The sequence below is a fragment of the Malurus melanocephalus genome, unplaced genomic scaffold (genome assembly GCF_030028575.1).
Source record: "Malurus melanocephalus ecotype Western Australia unplaced genomic scaffold, MMel_1.1 scaffold_325, whole genome shotgun sequence".
In the NCBI taxonomy this organism is placed as follows: domain Eukaryota; kingdom Metazoa; phylum Chordata; class Aves; order Passeriformes; family Maluridae; genus Malurus; species Malurus melanocephalus.
Window position 1 is genome coordinate 95805 of NW_026623557.1, and position 17540 is coordinate 113344.

The 17540-nt window shown below is 39.9% G+C and overlaps 1 protein-coding gene across 1 annotated transcript in view; it reads right to left on the reverse strand.

Moving 5' to 3' along the window:
* IFT81 (intraflagellar transport 81) overlaps window positions 1–17540 on the reverse strand; it is a 34589-nt gene that overhangs the window by 4204 nt on the left and 12845 nt on the right. Inside the window, exons 8-16 of the mRNA XM_057377790.1 lie at window positions 17347–17510; window positions 15300–15395; window positions 13333–13479; window positions 5651–5800; window positions 4599–4727; window positions 3640–3729; window positions 2616–2702; window positions 1952–2023; window positions 1786–1871 (exon numbers count right to left, since the gene is read on the reverse strand). Coding sequence (XP_057233773.1) covers window positions 1786–1871; window positions 1952–2023; window positions 2616–2702; window positions 3640–3729; window positions 4599–4727; window positions 5651–5800; window positions 13333–13479; window positions 15300–15395; window positions 17347–17510 — 1021 coding nt within the window. The remainder of the gene's footprint in view (window positions 1–1785; window positions 1872–1951; window positions 2024–2615; window positions 2703–3639; window positions 3730–4598; window positions 4728–5650; window positions 5801–13332; window positions 13480–15299; window positions 15396–17346; window positions 17511–17540) is intronic.

Here is a 17540-nt window from a genome sequence, read left to right on the forward strand (position 1 = left end):
TCTAGAGAAATATGTAATTGTCTCTTTTTTTTTTTTTTGCCAAGATCTATCTATTGAGCTTTGCTGTAACTCATTGAAATGAGATGGCTCTGTGACCTCTTAGGAAGGTCAGAAGTGTGGCTGCTCCCTGTGGGAGGATAATTTCCAGTCTGGAAGTGAAATGGGGACAGCACAGAGGGGTAACAGCCTGTTCACATTCCCCTCACCATACCTGGGATTACAGAGCTGGGCTCGTGCTCTGTTCCAGCTCTGGGCTCTGATGGCTGCTCCGTGTCAATCCCCACATCCTGGATGTTCCATTCCCAACTATTTGAGTCAGAGTGAACCAACCTGAGATCTGTGACTCTGCTGCCTCAGCTGCTCCCCATCCTCATGAATATTCACATCAGCACTCAGGTTTCTCTTCATCCTTCTGTTTGATTTTGCTCTTTCATCATTCCTTTGTTAGATAAATGTTTATTTCCCACAGCCTTCCATTATTTTGTGAGACGAAGGAAGAGGCCTCAGTCTCCATCACCTTCTCTCTCCTCATCCTTCTCTTCTCCCTCCCAACATTCATAGTTTTGATCCTTTTCTGACTCTTACTTTCCTCCACTCTTTACTGCASAGTGTTTGAACATTCCCTTGCTCACATCCTTGCAGAAGGTCTCTCTGATGGATTTTACTCTGCTCCTTCACTTCCTGGGGATCTCTGTCTCCTGCTCTAGAACATGGAGATGCAGCTCCACTGGTACAGTGCAAGGGCCTTCAGAAAGGGTCTGATGGACTCTCCTGAAAGAATCYCTGCCATTTTCTCACTGTTTGACACATTTCCCTATCAATGGCCATCAAACTGAGTAAACAAGAATTTCAAAACTGTTTTGATAAATGTTTTCATGACAGAAATACTGTGATGGGAAAGCAAAGACCGCTTTGTAAAACTACTGACACTGGCTAGATTACTTTGTTGACAGCAAGGATCTAATATTTACTCTTCTGGAAAACAGGATTTCTATTCCATGCAATATTTTGAAATTTTCAAAGACTAATTATGAAGAATAAGCCCCGGGTATTTTGACACTTCTACCAACTGTAAATTATAAATGCTTTGGAATTTCCTGATGCTTAATTTTGAAAGTTTTGTTGACTGTTGCCTGAATGTTGTTTCAGCTTTTACGTTGTATTAGAAGATTRAACATACACAAAATTTTCAACAGCATACTTTTACAAAAATATTTAGTTAAGTGTAAAAAATCTCTATGACAGGGTAACATTTAGACTTAGCACAGATAATGAATCCAAAGTATCTTATTCTCAGAAAACATTTCCATCTTTGGCAGGAAAAATTTCTATTTAAAATACAAAACTACACCAAAAATAATCAGCAGTTCAATTTATAGTATTTCCTGTTTCTGTCCCTGCCAGTCAAAGGTGAGGGGTCCTGAAAAGAATCCTGGGATGAAGGAAGTGGCTTTTTACCACAGTCAGTGAAACTGAGGGTAACAATGGAAGTTCATGGGATGGTGCAAAACCATCCTCAGAATGTGGGGYTGTCAGTTAAACCTCTATCCCAGGCTGAGAATTGCCAATGGGAAGGGAAGATCTCCTGGTATGTCTGAGAGAACTTGTAGGTTTACAGCAGTATGGACTGGAATCCGAGACGCTTATTTTTAGATTATTATAGTGCTTCTAAATTTATCAGGTGAACTCCTCCGGTCCCAAATGCCAGTGAGAAAATTCCTGACTTGAGGCTCAGTTWGTGAATGTCCTGCAGCCCCCCTGAGGGGAGTGCCCTGCCCCACTCACCGAAGCGCCCTGCGCCGCTCCTGCGGCTCCGCGGACACGTAGGCCTTCATCTCCTCCTTGGCACGCTGCAGCTGGATCTCCAGGCTCTGTCAACAAATTAAATAYATTTACATGTGTATATATCAGTTTTCCATTTCATTTCTCAGTGAATCATTTGGGATCTTACCCTTTTCATGCAGTTAATGTAACGGTAGTTGCKCTCTTCCTGGGCACACTCCTCAAGAAGTCCTTTCACTTCCTGTGAGAAAAGAGGAATATTGTAAAGGAATATTCCTGGAATTTCCCAGGAGATGTCCTGTGTTGCCATATAAACCAGGAGAGTTTACAATAATAATAATCCTGAATCGATAATTTCTCAAATATTTACATAATTTGGGCTTCTCACAAGTCTCTTTTAAAGTGAATGACAACTGAGGGGATTAAATTTGCAGTTTCAGTCACAGTCAGAGATGCAAAATGGCTGTTAACAGGTTTTTATTAATGCCTGACTTCTGACAGGCACTTCACCAGTGCTGCCAAGACTCCTGTTCCTCAGCACATCTGAAGTGCCAGACACAGCTGTGAACAAGCATTTCCTGAACACATGTGCAGAGTGTGTGTCAGGAGCTACAAACATGCTCATGGCATGTTAATCAGCAATCAATAATTAATTGCATGGAGGATGGAGACAGTGGGTTGCTCCCATCTCTAAAAAGCCCAGTCCAAAAAAACCCTAATGCTCCAAATGTACACATTCCAGGCCACAGAGCATTTGCAATTCCAGAGCTCTGTCTCTGTGTGATTTTCAGACCATCAGATGGAAAACTGAATTCTGCTGTTGAGCTCCTCACCTGCTCCAGGGCAGAGCGATTGGTCTCCAAGCCGGCCGCACAACTGTCGTACTGGATTTTCTTTTCATCACATTCTTGAGTTAATTCCTTGGTGAAAAGGGCAAAAGGGCAAAATAAATGAAATCTTCCTTTGACTGGCACGTGACACTCAGGCCCCTCACATGCCAACCCCAGCTCCTGGCACACTCAGGAGTGTGACCCTTGCTGTGGTTACACAGGGAAGCCACAGACCCCCTGACATTCCAGGGCATCAGAGAGAAGGAAATTCCCTCTGTACAGCACATCCATGGCTTTACCCTGCCAGGGTAACAGTGTTTGCAAGAAAAAAAGAACAAGTAATAATAAATATAGACATTAAGAAAGGATCAATATTTGTGCTCCCTACAAAAAGCCAGACTTCCAGCTGTGAACAACCAACCCTTCACTGGATTTCATCTGCTGACACTTTGAATGGAACTATTAAAAGTAGGTTTTCTGGAAATTTCATTGATAAATAAATGCATCAGTTTATTCTGTGGTATTGAGCCAATTTATGGCAGCTGTAGACCCCAAAAGCTTTCTTTTTTCMCAGCTCTCTATAAAATTTTGAAAATAAATGGACAAATTTATTGGTGCCACAGTAATGCAGGAATTAGATCAATGTATCCAACATTTGGATGAGAATTTATCTGCAATCCACTCAGAAAGGACAGCACTGGTTGGGATCATCAGTGCTGAGATACAGAAATAGCTTTGCAACTGAACTGAAACTAACTTTACTTTGAGTTTAACTATGACTTTTTACATTTTSCCCTGGTGTTGTAATTTTTTAAATTGCTATAAAGGAACTACATTTTGTGGCTGCACTGTCAGCTTTTACAAATTCCAACCTTTAGCACGCTGCCTGCTGCAAACTCTGTTGACACGTTCTGCTATTTCCAGCTTTCCCTCAGAGTTGATCATGTCCTTGTAGAGCACTTCAGAGATCTGTAAATTGGATTTATTTGTGGGCTTGACTCGATTTAACACAGAAATTTCAACAAACCTGGCAGTTCTGACGCAGCTGCCTCAGCTCTTTGATGACAGGAGCAAGGCTTGCCTTCTTCTCTGCCACCATGGCATTCAGCTTCTTTACCTGAGAAAGGGACAAAATCACATTCATTAACTCTGTGACCCTAACTGTTCATTTATGTAATTAGGAATGTGAAAAGAAAGGGAAGTAAACCAAAATATGGAGAGAAAAAGGTGTGATGAAATCTTAATTATATAAATAAAGTTCAGGCCTAACTGAGAAAGGGAAAGAGCCCCTCTGGCAGTGGGGTCATTGCCACAAATGARGCAAATTCTGCTCCCATTGTTCCAACTGAGAACATCCTGAGGAAATYCAGGACACTGCAAAGATGCTATTTGGCTTTTTGCTCTCATATAATATTTTCAAATTAGAAATTCAAGCTTTTTCTTTTTTCTATGGCTATGTGGGCAGGTAAATTAGAACATGACAGTTTTAATGGCAATTGAAAATCAGGCTATGTAGAAAAAGACAAGCTCTTCTGCTCTTTCAGCATATTAAGCATCTTTTTAACAAATGCTTAACTCCAGTGATTTACAAACATTTTAGAAAAAGACCCATTACAGATTCAAAGTATTCTTCTCTTTCAAATAATGTGCAAGAACAAATATGAAACCACTTCTGAAATCACAAAAAAAAAAGTAAAAAAATCAAAGACGATTTGATACCCCTAAAGTTTATGGAGGGGAGAAAAAAAGCATTTATTTGTAGCCTTTTTTTAAAAATAATTCTTAATTTCTTCTTCGCACATTAAAAGAAATGCACGTTTTAGTAAAGTGTATCCAGATTTATGTTAGAAATATATAAATATATATATATATATATAAATTAAAGGAAAATTATAAACTCAAACAAAAATATTAAACTGGGTTTTATATGCTGAGAAACCGGCTATTCAAACTGAGGAAATACAACAGTTTGAGACAAAAAATCACCATTTCAGACATGTTATCCAATGTCTGGCCTTTCACTTCATCCATTTCACTCTTCACTGCAGAGACTCTTTCCAGCTCCTCCTGGGTGTAGCTGTATCCAGAGATCCCTTTCTTCTCTTCAATTGCTTGCTGCAGACACAAACAATAAATTCCATTAACCAAGAAACAGCAAATTCCTTCATGGAGCCAAATATTTTAAAGAAGTGAAAAGGGTAAGTACTGTAATCAATTTATCCTATTAATTAATTTATGATTATGAGTCAACTTAATAGAATTAATCTAGCTGCCAGAAAAGTAGATTTTATCTCATGCCTGTACAGCAGGACAATAAAAAYCCTCTGTAAATACAAAATTTGGTGATCCAATGCTCAATGAAGTGAACAGAGAGTTTCCACAGAGTAAAGTGMACTAGAGGTCAGGCTCTGAAGAGTTCAATGTGTAAAATCTGTCTGCTTAATCAGAAGATGCAGCTAATTATTTTGTAAAGTATTTTGGTAACAAAAATAMAGGGATTGGAAGAAAATACCCCAGTGGTGCTCCTGCATTTGGGATGCTTACACTTATCCAGAGCAGAAATCTTTCTGCTGCTGTTCTAGGTTAGGAAAGGTTCATCCAGTTTTAAATTTAAACACATTTTCTTCTGGGGTTAGAATGTTTCCTTCTTGCCTGCTCTTTCTTTAAATACCATTCCTATATATTTCACAGCAGTAACTTGGATCCTATTTGCTGCTGGTCATTCCCTAAGCCCTTACTACATCTGTGGACACCAAAAAGYAATTTAAGAACCCAGCCATGCCCTTAATGGCATTTGTGCAGATTCACCATGGATTTTTAAAAAGCAAGGTCAGGCCCCTCAGCCTAAAAAGAAGCTGCAGTTCACAAAGTTCAGCTTCACAGTTCAGAGCAAAAAATACCTTTTCTACCCTAATGGCTCCTTGAGCAAGGGCAGCAGGAGCTGAGAGTGACACACATTAAAGCCAAGCTCAGCATCCCCATGCTCCTGAGGCTGTTCCAGGGCAGGGAGAGCTGGGGAGCAGCAAAACTCCTGTTACCAACTGCTGCTGAATGTTCTCGTGGCGCTGCCTCAGCAGCTCCTCTGTCCTCTGCAGGATTCCATACTCTGCTGTGATTTCTGCTATTTCCAGTCGTTTCTTCTTGTAGAAGGTGTTCTTGCCTCGGAGCTTGTTCACGTACTGCTTGAACTGTGGGCACAGAGAGCAGCAATTCACTGGACTGACAGCAAAGCTGGGCCTTTCCACAGCCCCTTCCTGCAGTAAATGCAATTCTCCTTGTCCTGCATGCTGGAGATGCAGTTTAGAACACACGGCTGGAATTCAGGATTCTATTTATTTTCAGCTCTGCATTTGTTTGCTGAGTGAGATGGAGAAAAGCAGCTCCTCTGCTTTCTGTCCCAGCTCAGTCATTTGCAGGCCTGAGATTGCTCCCTTCTGCTCGCCACCAGCTGACAGCTGGAAAAGTAAATACTCCTTGAAAACGTTATGAGAGTCATGGATAATAAAACCTTAATGCAACAGTAATTTGCACTTGTAACAGAGTCCCAGCTCTGCAGACCAAAACAYGGTAACAGACAGCAGGAAAATTGGAAGGGGAGAGGACATGGGAAAGGATTTATTGTTTTTTAACATATTCTCAGTAGTTAAAACTTGTTCACTTTCCTTGACTCCTGCAGACCCAGATGGTATCACTAGCTATGTTTTTAAACCCAGGAAAATAAAAGCAGAGTCCTTGCACAGAAACAGAGGAATGCTATATTTGTTTCACTCAAAATCTAAAGCAATGGAAAATTTATATTTTTATTAGAGATAGAGTAAAATAATAAAACTCCTTGCAGTCCAACAGTCTTAGCTAATTTACACTGAACTGTGTGTGTTCAATTTGTAACACAAGTACCAAGGATTGAAACAAACAGGTAAGATTTTTCTGTGCCTTCATGTTTTCCCTCTATCGTGTAGTCTCAGCTCTTATTCTTAGATTTTACATGAGAGCTACAAGGTTAATGCCAGTCACAGCTCAAAAATGCATTCCAATCCAGAGATGGAAAGCAAATAAAATTTATGRGAGTAAATGATGTAAGATCAGGACTCAGAATGCTCCTGAATGAGGAGGGGTTCAGTGTGTGCAGGGAGGACAGACCAGGCAGCCCCAGGAGGAAAACGAGTCCCACTCCCTCTGACACAGGTTTGAAATTCAAACATAAAAGAGTTTAAATTTCGAAATTTACATTGATTTTCCTTTCTGCAAAATTCTCCCTCTCCCTTGTACAGAATAGATCCAAACCCCCAATGTGACCACAGGCTAAGAACCCCCAGAGTAACTATGTTCTATAAAAAGTGTCCTGGGCAAAATGCCCACAATGAAATCAACCCTGTTCATCTGCCATCCTGTGCAATATCTAGGCCAAAGCTGCCTCTCTCTTGCTACGCTCCAGAACTATTTTTAAAGCCAAAAGCTATAAACGTTTTTGGTGAAAGAACAAACCCACAAATTACTCAATGTGCTCTATGCAGATTGGCCTCTGTGTGGCTTTGGGATAACATCCTCCATCCTGCTACTACCCAGGACAAGGATACACAAGGTCACCTGAGCCCCTGCCACACTCTCTGGCACATTAATGGCACATTTGATACAATAATACTAAATTAATTCCTTTTCACAGAAAATTCAAGCACATCCTCTTAGTTAACACAAAAGACTTTTTTTTTTAATTGCTTAGACAATACCAAGCTTTCTGTGATTTCCAAGTGATTTCAAAGGTATAAATACAATCTCTCTGAGCAGCTGAGGGAAATCTAAGGCAAACACAGTCATCTGTCTTGCTCAAGCAGTTCCTGGGACATTTCATTTGACCAGTGGAATATAATAAAGAATGAGGTAAAGGATTAAACCTAATATGTGACCACACAGAGCTATCAAATCTGAACGATTTTCTGTCAGTGTATCCCAGGRTGAAAAGCAAACTATTATTCTCTTCACTTTTAAGGTCTTGAAAATAGCTCGAGTAGGAGGTGGAGTATTTGCATATTCAATATTCAAAGCAGAATGTATTTTACAATGGAAGTCAAAGGATCTTGTTGATTAACGAACCAATTCCACCACTGTTCTATTATTAGTTGATTAACTTAAGACTGTATAATACMAATTTCATCCAAAATGAACTAAAAGTTGTTCACAGTGACAAGTGAAACCTGTTCCTTTTAGGAGCTGGATGTCAGCACAACTTCTGGCTTTTTAAAGCAAACCTGACCTTTCACACAGCTTTTATTGCAGCAAATGAGGTAAATCACATAAAAACAGCAGTAGCAAAATGATCATCTATGTGGAAAATCAATCAATAATTTGGCAAAATGTTCAAAAGACGTGATTTACTCCAAAGGCAGAACAGATTAGTCCCTCAAAATCTCACTGACTGAAGGCTCCTTTAGATCCAGGGCCAAGTTCTGAGCTGGAGCTCTTAGATTTGACTCTTAATACTTAAATCAGCAGCTTGTAGRGATCTTGGAGCAAAATTAGGTTTCTTCAGCCTAAAAGCTGAGAATCATTCCATAGGTTTCCAAAAATTAAAAGAAAMTATAAAACACCAATGTTTTCATCTATGGGAGCATTGTTTCTGAGGCTTTACATACCTCGTGTGCACATGAGAAATCAATGCCACAAAACACTGCACTTTACTGTGGCAAAAGATCTTTTAAATAATTTGAATGGCTCACAGAGAAATAACATTGTTTGGCCACATCATTTTCAATTTAAGTTACCCAAGGAATCCACTTTGGAGCAGCAGCATTTTCCCCCAGCCCAAGTCAAGGGCTCCCATATCCAAACTCAGCGGTTCCATCCTGTGGGATTCCCGTGGATCTGCCCTGGGACTGCTCCTCCAGTCAAGGCCCTGCCCACCAGTTGCTTTTCCTTCTCAAGCAATTCACCACAAGTTATTTCAGCTTCACAGATTAAACAACTGGACAAGAACCAAGTGCTGGCACTGAGGGAGCAGCTGAAGCAAACCAGCCTGGAGCCCGTGTCAGCAGAGTCAGAGCCCCTGGAGACACTGAAACCATCCAAGGGAAAGCAGGGGAAGATTCTGCCTTTTCACTCAGCTATTTTTATGGGTGACTGTAACACAACAAGCATGGGATGCAGATTATGGGACACAGTGAATGAAAACAGACTCTGATCTCTSCTAGAACATCCCACAGCACACAGGTATCCACCATCCCCAGGCAGATTTCCTGCTCATTTTCACTGGRAGAATCCAGCAATGGACCTACTTTATGCTTTTCCATTTATCAGAAGAGGTTGGTATCACCAGATTCACCTCTTCACACTGAGTGAGGCTATCATTATAACAGTTCTAAATAAAATCAAATCAGGGATGTTGGAATGGCTTCCCCAGGGCCATCCAGAGCCTGGCAGGTTGTCCCCTCCAGGAAAGGACATCCTTYAACTTCATATTTGCCCCAAGAGAAGTTTTCACAAAGTTCTGATTCCATTATCATTAAAGGAGAAAATRGATAAGCTTGTTTTCTGAAAAGAACAAACCCAGATAAATCACTCACTTTTGAGTCAAATCCTTTAAAACAGTATTTTCTGGATTAATGCAGCAATTTGATGGTAATTGTAACCAAAATATTCTTCACATGARAGTACTACAGAAAATAAAGTATTAAGAGTAAAAAGTGTTTCTTCATGAAACACATAACTAAACAAGGTTCCAAATAAACRGTTTAGTTAATAAAATTATTTGCATAAGCACAATAATTGCAGAAAAKCTTCGCTGACTATATCTATTTTCATTAAGAACTGAGGAACAGATGTTTTAATTTCTAACTAGACTAATTAATGGGATACAGACTGTCCAAAGTACTAAAATTCAGTTAGGAAAAGTTCCTGAACATGACAGATTTTCCTTTTTTTTTTTCCTAAGAGGCTCTAAATTTAAGCTAGTACAGCCAATATTGGTCTGAATTAATAACTCAGACACAGAAGGACAGGCTTCTAAAAGACAAGAGCAGTAGAAGCTCAGTCTATTAAAATGAAAGTATTCTACAMCCTGCTCAGGGCACAGCTCAGCCAGGAAAACTTCCTTAATATTTTCTAGGAATGCTTGCTTCTGGTCAGACAAGAAGTATTAAAGCAGACATTACTAATAGTTCAACTCAATCCAAGTATTTATAGTGAAAACCCATTTTCAGTGCTCAGAGAAGATGCCCAGACCAGTGAGATCCAGGATTTACCCCTGGCAGGGGGTGCTGAAGGAATGCTCAGCTCTGGGAGATTTCCCTGAATCTCTGCATGAGTTTGGCTCAGGTGACAGGGAACTTCCCACAGCAAAAATCTGGCAGRTTCARSTGGATTGACAGTTTTTGAGGAAGARTGACAAKATCTTTGGTGTGAGGCTGCTTTCTCTGTTTGAAAATGGAAACATGTGTTTTGTTTTCCAGGAGCAGGTAGGCATGGATAAGCATTTGTATGGAAAAAAAGATTAAACTCCTGAAGTGAATGCATATGCCAACCTCACASAGCTGAGAGCAAAGTGAGAGGATTTCTATGCCATATTCTCAAAACCAGACTGATTTCCACTCCTGCAGCTCAGCACAGCTCTGAGATCACCACAAATCATTGGGAAACTCAACGTTCTTGGGGCYCTGTGCTGAACTCTGCAAAGTACAATGGGCTGTGTAAAGAGCCAAAAATAGCCCAGCTTTACCTAGGATCACTTGTAATTGAACCATCCCAAATTCCAAGTGTCAACATGTGATTCCCTAATTTTCAGGATCTGACAGCTGCAGYGAGGAGCTGCCAACTGTGCCCCCTGCTCGCTGCACTTTGTTTGAAGTGCTCAAAAAGATTTCATAATCCCCAAAGCAGACAATTTATTCTACTATTTTGTGTTTGATGTAAAYGAATTGGTTATTCCTTGCTGCTTTTCCTGAGTTCTGTCCAGGTGTACAACATCTCCAGGGCAGTGGAATGCACTAAAATCCCTTTTCATGACTATGGAAGAAAGGAAAACACCAGCACCTAAAAAAACCTAAGCCAGGCTTAACCTTTTGGTGAATGAAGGGCTAAGACCACCTCAGCTGGAGATCCAAATGCTGGTTTGGGAGCAAAAGTCAGGAAGGTGCTGATTMTTCCATTGCCAAGTCTTGAGAGTGCCATGGGATGTAAGAGGAGCAAAGTGAGACAAAGCAAAGAKTAGAAATGCTGGGTATAGGAGAAAAACAATGCTTTGAACTGTAGCATTTTGAAGGATTAAAAATCTATTTAAATTTAAGACAGCAAAGCTATTTGTTAAAAACTCCTCTTTCTCCCTTTTTAAAAATGGAGGAAGTAAATATCAAACGTGTGACTGGAACAGGAACATGCAAGGAAGCTCTCAGGTTGTCAGAGTGAAGTGAAGGCTGAATGTGGAACCTCCTCCTGTCCCCAGGAACCCCTGAACTGCAGCACTGACTCACCACCACAATAATCAACATTTCCTTTGGTACTGCCTCAAAGCTGGAGCAGCAGAGCACTGAAGCAGAAAATACAAATCCTAAAGCAGAACACACCAGAAACAAAGTGACAGCAGAAGGTTGGCTGGGAGTGAGGAACAGAGACTTTCACTGGGGAGGCAGAACCTGCTCTGGCCACTTTTGCTTCATCCCCTCTTTCCTGGCAGCCCTGGCTCATCTCAGCCCTGGCTCCTCACTCCCCACTGGAGGCAGAACTGGCTCTGTGCATTTGCCATGGACTTTGAGGAGATGCAGAATTACAGCACCAAAACCCTGTGCAGCAATTCTGGCACTGACAAAGAATTAAACACCGCTGTCGCCACTTTCCAGATGAGGAAACCACGACCTTTGAAACACAAGTGATCAAAAACCATCAAGAATTCAAATCCTTTCCTAGTCTTTAGGCACAGGAAACAGCTTTTTACTGCTTTACACTGGTGCCTGTGAGTACCACTGCACTTCACCTAAGGCAGTAAACACAAACAGGACATGGATGTATACATTGGCTTCCTTGCCAATATACATTTCCTTGCAGAAAGTATTTTACAAACCAGGAAATGCTCCTTATGAAAGGGCAAACACTTCTGATTTTAAGCCAATGGTTTTCTCTAAATTGCCCAATTATTTATCCTTCACTCTGCAAAACGAAGGCATGAAAGTATTTTAAAAATCAAAAGCAGAACATATTTGAACAAAAGGAATGCAGCTCATGTCCCAAACAGGTCTTGTCCTTTTTCTGTCTTGAGCCACTTCCTTGAGTCAGACAATTAACYTGAGTTTTTCATTATTAAGCCTCTTACAAAGTTCCTCCTTACAAGTTTCCTTCCTACCCTGCTCTCCTCGAATTTCCATGGATCAGTTTCTTGTCTCCCTGAAGAATAGGCACAATTATTTCTTACCTTACATTGCCTGTGCAGATAATGTAAAACATATGCTGCTGTCTTGGTAATACATTCTCGTTGATTAATTAAACACTTCTTTCCATCACATGTCACAAAACACAAATTGTCAGCTTTCTGCTTTTATTTTTGCTTAAAAACTTGTCAAAGACTCTAGCAATGTGCCCACTGGAGCTGAAAACCTTGGAATGAAAAGAAATCTAATGCAGTGGGTTCYTTATTATTGCTCCCTAAGGAAAAGGTACAGAGTGTGATAGGAGGAGAAATCAACATCTTCATTTTCCACGTCACTGTGCCATTACTCCCACCTGCATTTATCATCCACAATTTCAGACTCCTTTAAAAGTAACTGATTTTGTGTAGCAGGCATGTCCTGTGGGACTGGGAAGGGAGTTCCTTCTAAAAAGGGCGTTCCCTGTGTTTAGTAGTATGGAAAAAAAACACAAAAACAAAGAACAAGCAAGCAAAGAGTGCATGCCCCTGGCTAAATGATGGCAGTGCAAACAAAGACAATACATGAGAGAATGAAATTAARTCAGAGAATGATGCAGATAAAACACTCTTTAGTTCAGTAACTCTGCCTGTAGTTTCCCTTAGCAGAATTCTTCCCAACTGGGAAAAATTATTGGCTGAAGAAAAGTGAATTTATTTTCCTGACAAACCAGTATCAAACTGCAGCTCCATTATTTTTTGCAAACTTTKGAAGCAGCAAAAGCTGCTTGGAGAAGTACAGCTGCAAATTTAACTTTTCCTGGGCCGCACTGTCTGTGCCAGTCAAAGCCTGGGTTATAGCTGAACTTCAGGAGGGTCTGGGAAATTTGGGGTTTAAGTAAAAATTTTGTGGGTAATAAATACCACAGGACTGATTACCTCTCTGATAATCACTGGTATTATGCTTTATGATCATATAAGCTTTGTATATGATTTATAATCATATTGACTTTTATAGTTATTCACCATCATACCACTGTGATGATATTGCCATTATTTTAGCTGGAATGCTATGACAGCTCAACATTGAGTCCTTGTGTACCTTGCAGTGGGTTAGGCACAATGTGAATAACAGAAATTAATAATTTGAAAATAGCTATAAACCCAGCACTGTTACAGAATACATATTGGAAATTATTTGGAAGGATTGGACAGCACGTTAAAGGAAAAAAGTCTTTAAATGCATTAATTTTTGGATTCCATGACAAAAATGTACACTAAAAAAAAAACCAGAGGCCAAATGGATAAGAAGGAAATTGTTACTGATGCAGTTCTTAAAAATTCCCTCTTCCTTGCATCCACTGTTAAATCCCACCCCATCCAACACATCCCTACCTCATCCTCRGTCAGGACTTCGGAGCCTTCCAGCTCATGGGCCTGACTGCTCTTCTGCTCCATCTGCCTCTCCAGGCTGGACATCTCTTCCTTGGCAGCCTGAAGTTCTTCTGCCTTGGCTTCCTTCTTCCGGGAAATTATAGAAGCCTGCAAGATCATTAATGTTAAAATTGCCTTGTTYAATCAGGAAAAGAAATGATTTTTAGATTATACATCAGGTTAAACCACAACCTCATTGAAGCTGGCTGCAGCCTCCCCACTTGTTCCAGTATGGATGAGGTTTCCAGCACAGCCTTTTTGCCCAGATSCAAGCTGATACATTTTACATTTTACATTTACATTTCCTCACCTCATTTTTTCATTTTCATTGAGGAAAACGGTAGGCATTTTAGCTGCTYCATTTCTTCTGCTTAGTCCCTCTTGGTGCATATGTAAGATACACCAACATGGCTTAACTGGAAAGTTATCCAAGATTTCACAAATGTCGTAATACAGATTTTTATAACTCCAACCTACTCCAACCTACAGAAATATGTTACACTAAAGCAGAACCGAGCCACTAAATCTTGGCAAATAGCTTGAAGATGATGAATAAAGCAATAAAGTACAGAAATAGTGTAATTACGGATTATTCTTTCTTTTTTTCCTGAGTCTAGAAGATAAAGCAGTTAAAAAATAATATTTTATAAAAGACTGAATATTTAATAGTACCCGAGTTTTGACCAGAACAAATTTGGGAACATAAGTATATGTAAGTTCAAGGATTTTAAAAAAAACCGTATTTTTGTCTTGCCCAAGTATTCTGTTGAAAAATATTCTAAAATAACAACACATTCATTTAGATGCAGGTGCAGGAATTTGAGGCATGGCTGGTTTCTTCAAGTGAAAGGGAAAACTTAGAAAAAAWTGAAGCCAAAACACACTAGCTTTCTCACACTCAGCTGAGAGGACCAGCCTTCTCCCTAAATAAATCTCCAACAGAATCGTGCTGGGGTGGGAGCTCAGCGCTTTCTGCACGAGGTGTCTGTGGTGACAAACTGGGGGACAACAGAGCTGATTATTGTGAGAAACAGAACCCAGGCCCTGGCAGAGGAAAGCAAAGAGCACCACRGGCTCTGAGATCCCAGCAGCAACCCCAGCTCCTGGGGTGGACCCTCCTTGCTACCAGCACATTCCAGAGCAGGATTTTCCTTCAGGAAGAGCATCTCTTCCRAAATAAAATGGTGTTTCATGTTGCATTTGTGACTGAACTGCAGTATGTGTCTTATCCCCATKTTTTCCCTCCCACTGATACATTTCACTTAAGCCTTTTTATTTTTCAAGCCATCACCATAAGCATCATGATGAAAATCTTCCATAAAATTAGCAGTGGTGCAGATCTCCTGGAAAARGAGCTGCTCAGGTTCCTGCGTCAGCTCCAAAAATCTCTGAGTTCATAAATCCCTTTTATAACTTGTGAATTTACAGAGACTGGACCAGACAGCTTATTTTATAGCAAGATTATGTTATAGCCTCAGGACGAGAAATCAAAGAATTCCTTCTTAAGAGATGCCACAGAGGAAAATGTGGTCAGACACAAGGAAGGGACAGAAGTGCAGCAAGCAGCCTTGGAAGAATCCATCCACAGCTGGAACTTCACCAAAATAACTCCTGCAAAATGCTCCTTCCAGAACTGCTGTGATGCAAGGACAGCAGTCAAAACATTCCCTGACACGACTGAAAGCAACGTTTGACTCAGCCTTAAACATACATATGTTCAACAGCTCTTGATTTTCCTTTTGTCCTCCATTATTACGTATTTCTACTGATTTATGCTACATAAATCCAAAGGAAAAAAATCAGCTTGTAAAACAACCAGTGCCTGATTTTCTCACAAATCCAAGGAAAAAAAAAATCAACGTGTAAACCAAACCAGTGCCTGATTTTCTCTCCTGCTTCTGCTTAAAACACATTTTGTTCCCTCTTACCTGCTGGCGATACATGGAGAATTTACTATCAGCTGTCTCATACTTCAACATCCTTTTCTCAATCAGCTGATTCATTTGTGCATTGACTTCATTTATCTGCAAGACAGAGTGGAAARCTAAGGAAACAGAGCTTGGTGTCTTTGTCTTCTCCAAGAATTAAATGCTTTGCAATCGAGATTTACAATCCAGTCAGTTCCTTTTTTTAAAACAGAGAAACGGACCCAAAAAACTCCATGAGTCATTAAGTATTGGCCAGGAAGAGGCTGTTTTTGGATTTCCAGCTCTGTGCCTTTATGATAAGGCAGAACCATGATGTTGGCCCTGAAAATGAAGTAAATTGGTGCATGTGGAGAGAAAATGCAGTGAATTGGTACAGAAAAAAAAAGACTGATATTGCCAGACACTGAGTGAAAAATGGAATTTTATCAACGTGAACTAAAATTCCCTTTCGTTCAACTATTTAACAGAAGTTTRAAGGGAAGTAAATAAAGATTAGGTGATAAAGATTTCATCAACACTTTGTAGTCACAGACCATCATATTCCAAGTCTGTGGTCCCCTTAACACAGGGACAGTGCTGGGCATCACCCTGGAAGTTCTGGGAGTGTCCTTGGAAAACTGAGAATCTCAAATAAACTACTCAATAGGACTAAAAATACTCCAATACCTGGAAAAAAAGCCTCCAACTCTCCTATGAATTCTTTTCTATTAGTGGCAGAACAGGCTTGAATTTGAAAATGGCATAAGAATTCCCTTCTGTGAATAAATTCCTGGGTTTTATATTATAAAATGCATGGTGGAAACACGCTTAGTGCAGTTCAGCTCCTTTTTAAGGCACTGAGATAATACAAGGCTGACTTTAAAAAAAAGCTGCCTAAGGCCATGCTGTGATAACAGCCAAGTGTATGACATGTTTTTATTATCTTTCAAGAAGATACTTCCAAAATATAACAGATCAAAGGTTACATCATGGAGAAATAGGAAAAAACTTAAAAGCTTTTAAAAACATTGCCATCGACCCAACAACACTCTTGGAAAAGAAATGTGCAAAACAGGGTTTCAAGCATGCCTGAAAGACATAACTGCAGCCACAAATACTGTTTTGATTAGAGRAACTAATCTAGGAAAGCAGAGCCTGAATCACAGAGCTGGTTTATTATTTCAGCCCYAATCTGCCATTTATTAAAGCTGTCATCCCTTAAGATGGATACTTTGTTTCCTCATTTTCTCYATTTCATGGCAAAGTCTGAGCTGGAAATCCCAAGAGAATTAAACACCAACTGGTAAAAAAAGACATTTAGGATGTAGGACTACTCTTCTTCCCTCTAACATTKTTGGAAATCTTCATCATTATCATCAACAGAAATACTAATAACTAGCATTCCTGTAAATTCCTCTATGTTTCATATTTAATCTTTYATTTAGGATTATGCAAATAGGCAAACTTCATTGAGTGAATATATATACATCTAAATTTGGCAACAAATCCCTGTGCACRTTCTGGATATATCTGACAAATAACAGTTTTTCTAACACTATTTGCTTTTAACTTATGAAAAAGCCTGGAAAGGTAAATTGAGTATTTGATGCCCAAATTTTCTTTGGTCTTAAAAGCTAAACCAAACAATGCAGGGCTCTTTCAAACACTGAGGAGTTCTGAGTTATTGCACATGGATTAAGGCATCACATTGTGAGGATAAATCCCTCAGTGAATGCTGCTCCCTCCATAAGCTCTGGATGTGTCAGTACAAATTCCCTCAAATAAGTGAAATCTGAAGAGAAGAAAAATCAGCCCTTTAATGCTAAATTAACACAATTTCCTAAATAGCAACCAAAGATACAGTCGGGTTTGGGGTTTGGTTGTTCCTGTCTCTTCTGTGGGTATTTATCAGAGTTTGCATTTAGCGATCAAGACATCTTTGGTTTTACAACTGAAGGGATATTCCTTTGAGAATGAAACTTCTTCTCCAGGATATTAGGTAGGGATAAGAACATTGCAGAATACAGGAAGCTCAGGACACAAATTAAGTGTGACCTTGGTCCCTCACCTCACTTTCCAGTGCAGCGAGATCAGCTTGAGTCATCGCTGGCTCTGCAGCCACCTTTTGTAAGAAATACACTGAAGTCTTTTTACTTTCCATCTCTCTGGGGATTTTTTCAGTAACCAGGTAGGAATTGAAATTTATCTCCTCTTCTAGTTTCTTCATTAAACCTTAAAAACAAATTAAATCAGTGAGTGTGT